The 11,558-nt window shown below is 36.4% G+C and overlaps 1 protein-coding gene across 4 annotated transcripts; it reads right to left on the reverse strand.

Annotated features, from left to right (window-relative positions):
• Positions 1–11,279, reverse strand: LOC100889187. Of its 4 annotated transcripts, none has more exons than XM_011666631.2 (15): positions 10,659–11,279; positions 9,959–10,006; positions 8,668–8,736; positions 8,178–8,222; positions 6,920–7,003; positions 6,157–6,264; positions 5,270–5,546; positions 4,573–4,849; positions 3,953–4,189; positions 3,556–3,632; positions 3,209–3,316; positions 2,509–2,711; positions 1,970–2,038; positions 1,218–1,313; positions 1–585 (listed from the first exon to the last, which is right to left on the reverse strand). In XM_011666631.2, the coding sequence occupies exons 1-15, from the start codon at positions 10,877–10,879 to the stop codon at positions 303–305; spliced, it is 2,202 nt and encodes a 733-aa protein (XP_011664933.1). In that variant the 5' UTR covers positions 10,880–11,279; the 3' UTR covers positions 1–302. The 4 variants fall into 4 exon arrangements, with proteins under 4 accessions (XP_011664933.1, XP_011664932.1, XP_030839858.1 ...); XM_011666630.2 differs by having other exon boundaries at positions 8,178–8,225; XM_030983998.1 differs by lacking the exon at positions 6,920–7,003.
• Between the last annotated feature and the right edge of the window lie 279 nt (positions 11,280–11,558).

Genomic DNA, 11,558 nt, shown 5'->3' on the forward strand with positions numbered 1-11,558 from the left:
GCAAGATACATACATGAACTAAGTTTGGCAAGAATCCATCAATCGGTTCTTGAGATAACGCGATCACGAGAACGGGACGTACGGACAACCCGAAAACATAAGCCAACTTAAAAGTGTATTAAATTGTCACAAAATAATCTTAAAGAATATAAAACGACACCTTGTATACAAATCATCAAACATGCATTTTGAAATAATCTTATGCTACTGTTTATGGACAAGCATTATGGTACAAGTAAATGTGGAGAATGACAAAATCTTAACCAAGACCCGGCTACAGCCGTCTTGGGTCGTTTGGTCCATCAGTCTACCTCACTTTCTGCCTCACTTTCTGTGAGTTCCATTCTCCCTGCTCTCCTGGCCAGGATGTCTGCAACTGGAGGGGGCGGGAATGGAGCAAGGCGGGGCTGAAACCGTCTGGGGTCGTCTAGTCTTAGAAGTGCCTGCCGAAACATTGGCTGGTCATCGGCTGTCCTTCTTGCGAAGATGTCCCTCATGATGTCGCCAACATACGTGTAGGTCTTGGGCACCTTACGCTTCCTAGCCACGTAGTCACCTCCATGTTTGGACCAGACTGCCACATACCTGAATGGAAAAAAATGACAACAGAAATGAATAAATGTGATTAACTTATTGCAAATTACAGTATTTTTATATTTTTGAAGAAATGGGCCTTTTACATTCACATAATGTGTTTAACAGACTTAGGACTGAAAGGTATAAAAAATGACATTTTGATTTTTTACATACAAGTGCAGAGTTTTGCTAAATTATACCAGGCACAAATTGTTCAATTCAGAGTTGAAAATGTGTAGTATTATCATGCGTATGCAAGTGGTTTAGCCCAATGATGGCACTCCTGCATAATGGAATGGGTCGGCATTACACAGCATACATTTATGGGTTAGATTATAATCATATTTCATTATAAGCCTCATAATAAAAAGTGAGGGGGCAGATATTGCAAGGGAGTGATGTGACTGAGAGTGGGAGATTAGGTGTTTTGATGCATAGCTAACCACATAAATTTCACATATCATACATGAGAAGTGGGGAAAATTCTTTCAGATGTGAAGGGTGCATGAAATTCAACACCCCCTGATTGTTGATGCCTATGGGCATAGTGGGATACTGGTGCTTTGCAGGAATATCCCTTATCCATGTATCTATCAATTTTCAACAGAGACTGTTATCAGTACCAAATACGGATTACTTACTTTGGGTTGCCTTCTTTATCCAACTGGTCTGGTCGGTCCTTGTGGGCCATGAAATCAATCACAGCAAGTAGATTCCTGGCTCTGTATGCGGGATACCTATTGTATAGACAAATAAGTAGAATAACTGAATCTGACACATGCAGTAATTGCAAAACTGTAAGTTTATTTTCTCCTGTATGCATATAATGTGACAGAATACAAACAATTTAGTTCTCACAAGGTGAGAATGAAAATATCTCTTTGGAATAAACTGTTCAAGCTACTTCCGGCAACTAAGGTGAAGAAATTATTATTACAAGTCTGTTGAGACACATTTTTTTTGAAATTATACAAAGCTAATAATACAAACCTAAAATAGAATAATATAAAAGAATGTCATTAGAAAAAAAAGAGTATGGATATTGATAAATTTGTTATAACTATAAATGTATGAATTGTTCATGCGACGGACATGGTCCCCAATTTAAATCTAGTGCGTAGGCTCATCAAGATAGAAACAAAGACAAAGTTTGATGGGAATATATTTGCAATTAATCTTCCTATACCAATTTCATTTGACATTTGACCTCAAAAGTGTAATCTCCCTGATATGTACACCAGGTTTGAAATGATCCTGTTAATCGCACAATACTGTATAAAAATTAGCAAAAACCAGAACAAAAACAGTTTGAAAAATGAAATGCCTGTCGTTGAAAAGAGGCATAAAAACATGAGGCAGTATATCATGTAATACGATGAAGAACAATACTCACTGGAAAGAAAACCTCTTGGAGGCATACATCAAGATGTGGTTGTGAAGGCTCTCCAGCATGCTTGTGTGGCTAAAATTAAAATGTGAAAACAGAAACTGTGTAATGATAACATCCCATTCAATCAAATGTATCATTTTATAATCGATGTGAACTAGCATTTATTTGATTACATTAATAGACATACCCTAAAACTCAAACATCCCACTAGATATGACATACCGGTATACCAGTCACCTTTTTCACTCATCATGTTTCCTAAAGCTACACAACTTCTCCAAAATATAATGAACCAAATAAACATTTGTGATTACATACTGGAATAATAAAAAAAGAAATAACCAAAATAATATAAAATCATAATCAAATTCAAAATCATACACTACTATTTACAATTGTCATATTGTGTCCCTTTGTCGCTTCATTATACTAAACTCAAAAGATAATCTATATGATGAATGCAACATATTACAGACCACATAATGAATAAATTTAAATAATAGTTACAGTGCAGTGTTTTTATTTTCAAGAAGGATACTTACCGGAAGTTGATGTAGTGGTGGAAGTTGTTGATAAAGCGCTTGTCGTAGCACACTTGCACAAGAGCCTTGTGTGCTTCACTCCCACGTCCCAGCCACTCTTCGCGCTCATCCAGCTCACCGTGTTCACACTCAGTAGATCCACCAAGACCAGCTTTCCACGAGTGTGTATTTGTTACATGATGGGTGAGACCATGCCACATTGCCTGTATCAAAACAAGAAATATTTTGTTGGAATAACTATTCAAATGCTGTCTTTACCGTGGGCAATACTTTAAGATTGCAGTGTCCTTGTGTTCTCTGTACAAATATTTAATGTTTTTTTAATTTCATTTTTGACAAGGAGGTTAATTATGATGTAGAAACATAATTTTCTAAACAAAAGTAGGTCAATAGGTCATTAAAAAATGTACAACAATGCTAATTGTTTACCAAACTATGAAAGCCAAATAGCACTATCTATTTTTTGTTACTCCAACACGCTATTGTAAATAACTCCATTCAATGAGAGTACAAAAGAGGAAGTGCATCCTATGGACCACAAACTAATCAAACGGATCAGTAAAATGTCTGTTTCTCTGCAGGGTTCAAAGAATCACGTTTGAAAATGTATGCATACACAATAAATACTGAAAAATTAACCTAGGCCACTATCATATGTATAAACTTCTTACATTTGTCAAAGGATATTAAAGAATCTAACCTTGAATTTAGTAACACTCCCTCCACATGTTTTTGAGCAGTACCAGAAATGGCGAATGATGTGCTTGACCCAGTACACCAATGGCCTTCTTGCTGCCTTTGTTGAGGCCTTCAAAAGAAAAAACAAAAGTTGCGATACATATTTTCAGAAAGGAAAACACATTCATAAACTATTTAATTGTCACAAGCGATGAGTAATTGAGCTTCCAACCCTTTATGAACAAACACACAAAAAAAACATCATCTTATATTCTGAGGAAGAACAAAACAAATTTGTAAAAACTTTATTTTCAAAATTACTTGTGCATTTGAAAAGGTTGATAGGAACTAAAAAAATATATAGTTTACCTTCGCCAGCTTCTTGCTGAGGTTCTTCGAACCATGCCAGACATCCCATGAATGAACAATGTCCGGTCTGGTCTCTCCTACGGAACAGAAATGGAAAAAATAGCAAAAATTATAACATTTTTTATTAAAGACAAAATATATGTAGCATGTTCTTGCTAGATTTCTTAATTTAGTACATTCTGTATTTATTATGTGTTAGGAAAAAATATTACTAAATACTTGTAAGTATGCGTAGATAGATATACACATTCTGTCATTTATCTTTACTGATTTCTCTACATATGAAGTAAATCTAAAATGCAGTTTCCAAAGTTCAATCTTTTATCATGTCATTTCCTTGTAAAAATAATCACTGTGTAATTTGTGTATAAAATAATAATAATAATAATATACATACTCATGTTCTTTGCTATGGAGGGATGGGCATCGGTGACTACCTCCTTGACTGTCAGGCCGTTCTCTGTCATAGCTTCGAGTCCATCCTTGAATCCCTTCAGCTCCATATTAGGGCTTTTGGAGGCCGTCTGTCGCTTGTCGACAAAACCAACATGGAGCACATCGTTGGTTGTGTGCTCCATGAAGGTGTATGTGCAGTACTGGGCGCAATGCCCAGGGCTGTCGTTCCTTGCATCGCCTGGTTGAGGAAAACAAAAGCATAGCCATGTGTTAAATATCTCAACCTTGCATGTGCCGAAAGATATAACTGTAAAAAAAAAATTACGAAACCGGTTAAAATTCAGAAATCAAATAACAATAAATAAATTCACAAAGTCATCCCAATTTATCAATTTTTTAAAGTAAACCCAACTCCAAGTCTTCATTATGAGTCACTATACAATTCTTGAAATTAGCAATGGCCAAGGCCAATAACAATTAATTAATGTCAACCAAATTTGATAGTGGCTTAATTACATTACCTGGGTGGAGAAATCAATATAAACTGATTGCAATGCTTTTCTTTGTTTATCATTAGAATGTTATTTGCCTAATGCAAATTGATAATTAAAGCTCACTTACCACACACAACAACGGGGGAAGCGTGGTGTTTCTCACGAGTTTCTTTTTGTACTCTCTCCCAATGGCTCTCTATAGCTGGGATTATATAATTAGCCTGCTGCTGCTGGAAGGTTGTTTTCGACAAAAAATTCAACCTTGCAAATGTTGCAAGTTTTTGAATTTTATCAAAATTGTTCCCGGAGAGGAGAATCGCTGAAGACATCATCATGTCTCCCACATGGCTCCTGCCACTCATTTCCTGGGAGCAGAATCCCCTCTGGTGGCCTTCAGGACACACCTATACATAGGGATAAAGAATATGGGTTGAAGATATGTTTGGATTCAAAGGGAGGGGGAAAATTACATATGTTGTTTTCATAAACAGAAAACGTTTATTCAAGGCCAGGTTGGAGAAATTTTATTTCTTAACTTTATTCATAACAAACGTCCCAATTTTCGCCAATGTTACTTTGATTTACCCAGGCTTTGAGATTTTGGCCTTATTCTGGACTTTCCCCAGTCATTTAAACAAATACTTGTGTCAATGAAAGACAATAGAATAGAAAACAAAAGGGAACATTTGTTGGAGAAAAAAAAAATAATAATAAGGTGTGACCCCCCCTACGATCTGCCTGACTACGCTACGGCACTGGCTTGTACAGTAGCCAAGTCCCTTTAATTCAGTACAATAGTATTAATGTTAAGAAAATGAACATACCCATGTTATGTGGGCGGCTGTACCATTAGCTGGCCGAAGAGTTAGATATACAGCTGCCTGGCACTGCTGGCACACAGGGTTTGCCTCCTGGGCAAGGGCCTTCAGCCTCTTCCCAGTGATGATGAAGAGATCAGCCTCTGCTGCCTCTTCTACACCAATCTTTTTGTGGAGACCTGATCGGGTGAAGTCCTCTGGCTCGTCCTGTCCGTCCGTCTCGTCTCCTAACACCTCTTCCTCTTCTTCCCCTACGATTAGGAGATCTCTTGTGAATTGTTCTCTGCCAAAACAAACAAAAAATGAAAAAGATACTCATCACAATGAATTCAGTAAAAAATAGCCTGTAAAACGCATATTACACTTTTCATAACAGTTTGTTTTTATCAATTTGCCAACTAAAAGAAGAAGATAGTTCTTCCACAATAAATAATGCTTTATGCTGTTTGGAGGAAGCTATAGATGATCATGTTAAAAAAACAGATTGCCCCATACGAGGCTTAGCACAAGCACTTGCCATATTGTCGAGGGCAATTCAAATTTAATTGCCTAATCAACCAACTGAAGTTTCTGTTCCAACTACAAGATAATATATTTCCTTTTTTGTCAATATCATCTAGAAACAAGGCAGAATGTAGACCAAGCTAGATAACACAACAAATAATTATTTTGCCCCCACAATATTTAGAATATTGACACATTTTGTGTGGAGACTTATCTAATATGATTGATATTCATTTCTAAACAATTCAATGATTTAGACTTTGCATGAACATGAACGATTTTAATAAACACATAAGGCTGCCATGTCTTTGAAAGCATTTCTGACTAACCATTTCATTGGGTTACATAATAATACTGTGAATTCAAGTAGATAAAATATGCAAACATACCTTCTTTGTAGGCGGAACTCTGGATCAAAGTCATCATCGATGGCATCCTCTTCCTCCTTTTCATGAGGAAATACAAAATCTCCCTTCTCCATGAAACTCACACTGAGGCTGTATGAAATTATTAACAAAAACATAGTTTAGCGCAATGCACTAAGCAGATTGAAGCTTGAGCTATGGTCGTGGCTTTAAAATTGGCAAATAAATTTGGATTAATCCCAGGTTTGAGATAAGCCTGGACTAAAACTTGTGGATCAAAATTCAGATAGAATTTCCCTTATGTAAACAACAGTGAAATCACTTCTTCCCCTACGTAACATTCAAACTGCTGGGGAATTTAATCACTGTGTGCAAGCATCGGCAGGAGGTGAAGAATTATTGCGCAACTGCTTGCTAGCTGATTATGTTGATTGGCGCTCACAAGATACAGACCTTAGACCATTTTCATGGATATTTATCCTCCCCCCCCCCTCCAACTGAATTCAAGCTGCCTGTTTCATCAGAGTGCCACCGATAGAAAGATAATTATTTCTGATGTTCAAATGGGATAATTTAATTGTCTATTTCTCTTCTTTACATCAGCTATTTCTCCTCTTGTCGTTTTCAAGCTCACCATTTTATTGCATGTGTCCTGCAAATCCAGTGAAAAGTTGTGCAGCTTGAAAGCGACACTAATATTTACTGACATGAATTGAACTTGAAGTGTTTAGGTTAACATAGGTTATCCTGATTGGGGTTAAAAATGTTAAAAAGAAACAAAACTTACTCTAAATCTTCAGCCATAACTTGGGGAATTGAAACTGTAGCCTGCTGTACTGAGCTGACTGTTCCAGGAGCATTCTCTTCTGACCTATTTGGGACCCCCCAAAAAAAACATTTCATTTACTTGGAATAAAATTCTTACAATTTCAAAAAGTTCTGGAGTGAATGAAATGGTTGACGGCTCTTAAAATAGACTGCAAATAATTGAAAAACCATTACCAAAAAAACTGTTGTTTTTTTTTCAGCAGAAAAGTACACAAACATTGACATGATTTAATGCTTCAATTGTTACAACTGAATTTCTTTGTTTCAATTTCATGCAGCATATGTTTGCCTAGGATTTGTATATGAGTTAATATTTCAGGCAAATTTATTTATATTCCGTTTCTGGATAATACATCACATCATTGTGTAGCTGCTTAATCACAGTGACCCATTGATAAACTGCCTGGTGTTTACAACAGAAAATCAATAATGCCTCTGAAATTGTAGGCAGCCTTTTGTTTAGTATTTATCAACGAATAGGAAGTACAATAGGATTAGCTCTGGATTAGGTAACACATAATAAGTACTTGCTCTTATACCCTCAAAGCATATCATTGTTCAGCTACAAGACAGTCCACACTCTTGGACAAGATCCAGTGATGCATATATATAATACCTGTGTATAGTGACAACCCAAAGAAACCAGAAAAGTGGCCACTGTATACAGGTTAACTATTAAGATTGGGCCCAAAAAATTTGTTTTCTCTCTGTAGTGAAGGCACGTTCTGGCCATTTTATAAAGGTTGGCCATTTTTTACAGGAGGCCACTGAGCTACTATATTCTATTTATTATTAATCTACAGATGTTTCTAGACAGTTTTCTCTATGTTTTAATGGAATGTATTTACATAATAGTTGCCAAAAGCTCACACTTTTTTTCTTCTCACCTGTCCTGTAATACAAAAGATCATTAACGGATGTTCAAATTGGACTTTCCTCTGTAAACAATTCACTTGACTATGTGCATTTTACTCTTGTAGTCAAAAGAAATTTTAAGTTGCTTGGTTGGGGAACCGAATTTACCTTTTCATAAAATGTTACTTGTCTGTCAACAATTTTGAATTACGGGAGTACTTATGCCCTGCAGTTTGTGAGTGCCTACAAGTACAATTCTTTGTTGAGAATTGCAACTTATGAGGGCATTTCAGTGTTTAATACAATTTGATTTCACAAATGTTAAAAACATAAATATTCAAAGTTAAAAGTTTCAAACTTACTTGTCCGGGTGTATCGTTGATGCTAAAGAGGCTACATCAGATGAACTGCTTAAGATAATGAATATGAAGGTGAATTTGAAAACAGAAGATAAAATGACAAGTTACAAACATTATGAAGCTAATGGGAGGGTGAGTAAATGTGTGAAAAAAGAATACCTCCTGCACTTTCACTCATATGTTAACAGAAATATTGTTTATTTTACTTTCATGTTATATCTTAATTGGTAGTGCCACGCAATTACATCCAAATTTGACAACACATATTCTGTTTACTAGCATTCTGAACTATTAGTTAAAAATTATCTTATGTTCCAAGTATCATTGCTTAATTGATAATATGCAACCAATACTGAAAAGAATTACGAAACCCAATATTCCAAAAAGGAGATTGAATCAAAACAGAAAATTGGCAAACTGTTGTTTGCTGATACGAATCTAGGCTTGCCATAACAACTTTCTAAATTGAGATGTACATGTAATTGGTAAATACCTGTCTGAATGTAAAGGCACTCTTGCACCTCGGTGGGATGGGGTTGACGCAAGCAAAGGAACTCCTTGTCTATAAAATAATAATTAAAAATTATTCTTTTAATCAAACATTTCACATAATTACACATACAGACCAGTTTTCTGATTCAATAAAACAAGTATTTGTTTTCGTTTCAGGTTTGTCTTTCATGTAGCGACATTACTGTTATGATATTACCATCGTATCATGTATTATACAGCTCTACAAATGTGTATTTGCGAGTCAATATATATCAGACATTATATACCTCATTTTAAGATTCTTTACTAATCCTGTCTTCTGATTGGTTGAAAATGCAGTCATGTTCTTAACCATGCCCGCTAATGGAAATTCATAGTCATTTTTCCCGGCTCTACCGGTTTATATCCATTTTTCATAGCACTTTTTCCATGGCTGTGAAACGTGACGTCATTTTGCTGCGATCCCCAACCATGCCCGCTAATTGAAATTCATAGTCATTTTTCCCGGCTCTACCGGTTTATATCCATTTTTCATAGCACTTTTTCCATGGCTGTGAAACGTGACGTCATTTTGCTGCGATCCCCATTTTGGTTTACGTGTTACCGTATAAGTTTCTTTTGTGCGATGAGATGGAAACCTAAATGGGTGAGGTCAACATTTTCCTTTTTTTCGGTATATAAAATATATATTGACTGCTTTTAATATTCGAGGCATAGTTGTTTCTATAGGGTCTCGGGAAACTCACAACCTGCTATGACCCCGCGGCGCAAGCGCCTTGGGGTCATAGCAGGTTGTGAGTTTCCCTTGACCCTATAGAAACCACTATGCCTCTCAAAGCAGTCAATATATCCTTAATATTACCCCTCCATGGAGCCGATATTCAATGCAGCATGTAGATGCACAAATTCATACGCATGTTTATTACAAACATGTATGGATTTGTATTTTGAAGGTGTCTAATTGTGACGTATTAATATGTTTACGCATCTCGGACATAATATGCGCAGATGGCCCTTCATGGCTTGAAAATGTTTAATAGTAATTTGAGATTTAATACATTGATCTCAATTTCAGAAAATTAAGTTTCCTCTCAGTTTGGATTAAAAAAAGAAGAAATAATCTAGATAGTAAATCAATATACAACTTACAAGCAAGCAAGATAAAGTGTGCGTTATTTCCTAATAATTACTCTACAATTCTACTTTTACATGCACTCTTTTTTTGGGGGCCAAGTTTTTGTTGAAACTGTGTTTCCATATGTCCACATTAAAAAAAATTGCCATGCACTTACCTCTTCTTCTGCCTATGATGATCAGGAGTTGATGATCTGGATTCATGCCTGTTAAAAAAAAATTAAAAATTATTGCACTGTCACTGTCAGGGTCAAAAACTTTTAAATAATGATCAAAGACGATGGCATGAACACTAATATAAATATTCGCTACGTGAACTTTATTTCAAATTCCAGAATACAGTCTCGTAAACTGTGAAATCATATCACAATGTTACTTACACTAACATTAATTATAATTGGATTAAACTAACCAGGTCATGCCACTCATGGATAGGCACTGCCGTGCGAAGAACAGCTATGAATGTACCGCTACACGCCATTGCCACGACTAGTTAGCAATGCATCATGCTCTCTTTACTTTAGTCAATAATTTTGAATTCTCCTCACAACGCATATGACAAGTAGACAAGTCACATCAGTCATCACCATAGTGGGATTGTTGTTAATTTTAATTTCGTCTTAGACTAGTATACTAGATCTAAGTTAATCTAGAATAGAAGTTCTGAACAGACAATTTTAATCAAACATTTTTCAACTTCTAACATGTTCCATTCCAAGCCTTCAACTTCAAGTAGACCTCTACTACTAGTAGACTACTAGTAGCTAGGCCTAGAGTAGATCTAGTCTATCATCTAAATCAACAAACATAGTTTTTTTTTTAAATGGTACACATGCAGCTGCAAATAATTTAACTCACAATTGAAGAAGATGATTTGCAAAGTCAGTGTGGGTCAACTTCATCTCGTGTTGTGCCGTGCGCCACTTGTTGAACGTCTCAATCCGGACCTTGAAAGCACGCCACCCGGGGCCGCCTGCCGGTGGCACACGGTTCCTCAGATACTTAGCCTGTGATGCTACCGCGCGAGCCTTCCTCGTCGCTGGAGAAGCAGGCTTCGGTCCCCGTTTCTTCCCTTCCATGTTTATATCGAAAAGCCAGTCGAAAAGCCAGTCGTTTAAAACCGTTAAAATGTCACTCTCTAAATAAATCGAGATAGTATACTTATGGCAAAAGTAGAACCAGAGTGCGAGCAACGACGATATAATCAATGAACAACAGCTGATGAACGCGAACGATAGGGAGGCAACAAAGTGTGTACACTGAAATACCGTGGATCGATAATAATAATGCTGCTTGCCTGCGCATTTAGCGGCCACGAGAGGGAGGCAGAGCGGTAAATTTCAGAGCCTAAAACAATTCGAAATCTAACCGTCGGAACTCTCTCACCGGACCACGAGAGAGTTCTAATTTACCAAATATATCAATTAGTAGGCGGTTTCCCGGCAAATTTTTTATCATCATGTATTAGTCAAAACATATTCTTTCACATGATTGGTAATGAGAGCTTCCATTTCATTTTTTGAAATTGGGGCGTTACCAATACTGGTCTTTACCTTTAACATTGTTAAACGATGCCTTTAAAAGGAATGAAAACAGGGATTGATAAAGGAAGAGAGAGAATGAGAGAGAAGGGAATAAGAGAAGGGCATTGATAGATGCCAAGCGATTTAAATTCACAATAGGTATTCATAGCACTTTTGGAATCACAGAATGCATACAGGGAAAGCCAATTTTAGGAATGTTTCTTTCACAAAGAGG

This window comes from Strongylocentrotus purpuratus, unplaced genomic scaffold (genome assembly GCF_000002235.5).
Source record: "Strongylocentrotus purpuratus isolate Spur 01 unplaced genomic scaffold, Spur_5.0 spur5_contig_832, whole genome shotgun sequence".
Lineage (NCBI taxonomy): Eukaryota > Metazoa > Echinodermata > Echinoidea > Camarodonta > Strongylocentrotidae > Strongylocentrotus > Strongylocentrotus purpuratus.

Coding starts and splice junctions, on each gene's coding strand:
- LOC100889187 (XM_011666630.2), bottom strand. CDS start 10,879: ATGGAAGGGAAGAAACGGGGACCGAAGCCTGCTTCTCCAGCGACGAGG. Junction 10,007..10,658: donor GCAAATCATCTTCTTCAATT/GTGAGTTAAATT, acceptor TTTTTTTAACAG/GCATGAATCCAGATCATCAA. Junction 586..1,217: donor GATAAAGAAGGCAACCCAAA/GTAAGTAATCCG, acceptor TTTTCCATTCAG/GTATGTGGCAGTCTGGTCCA.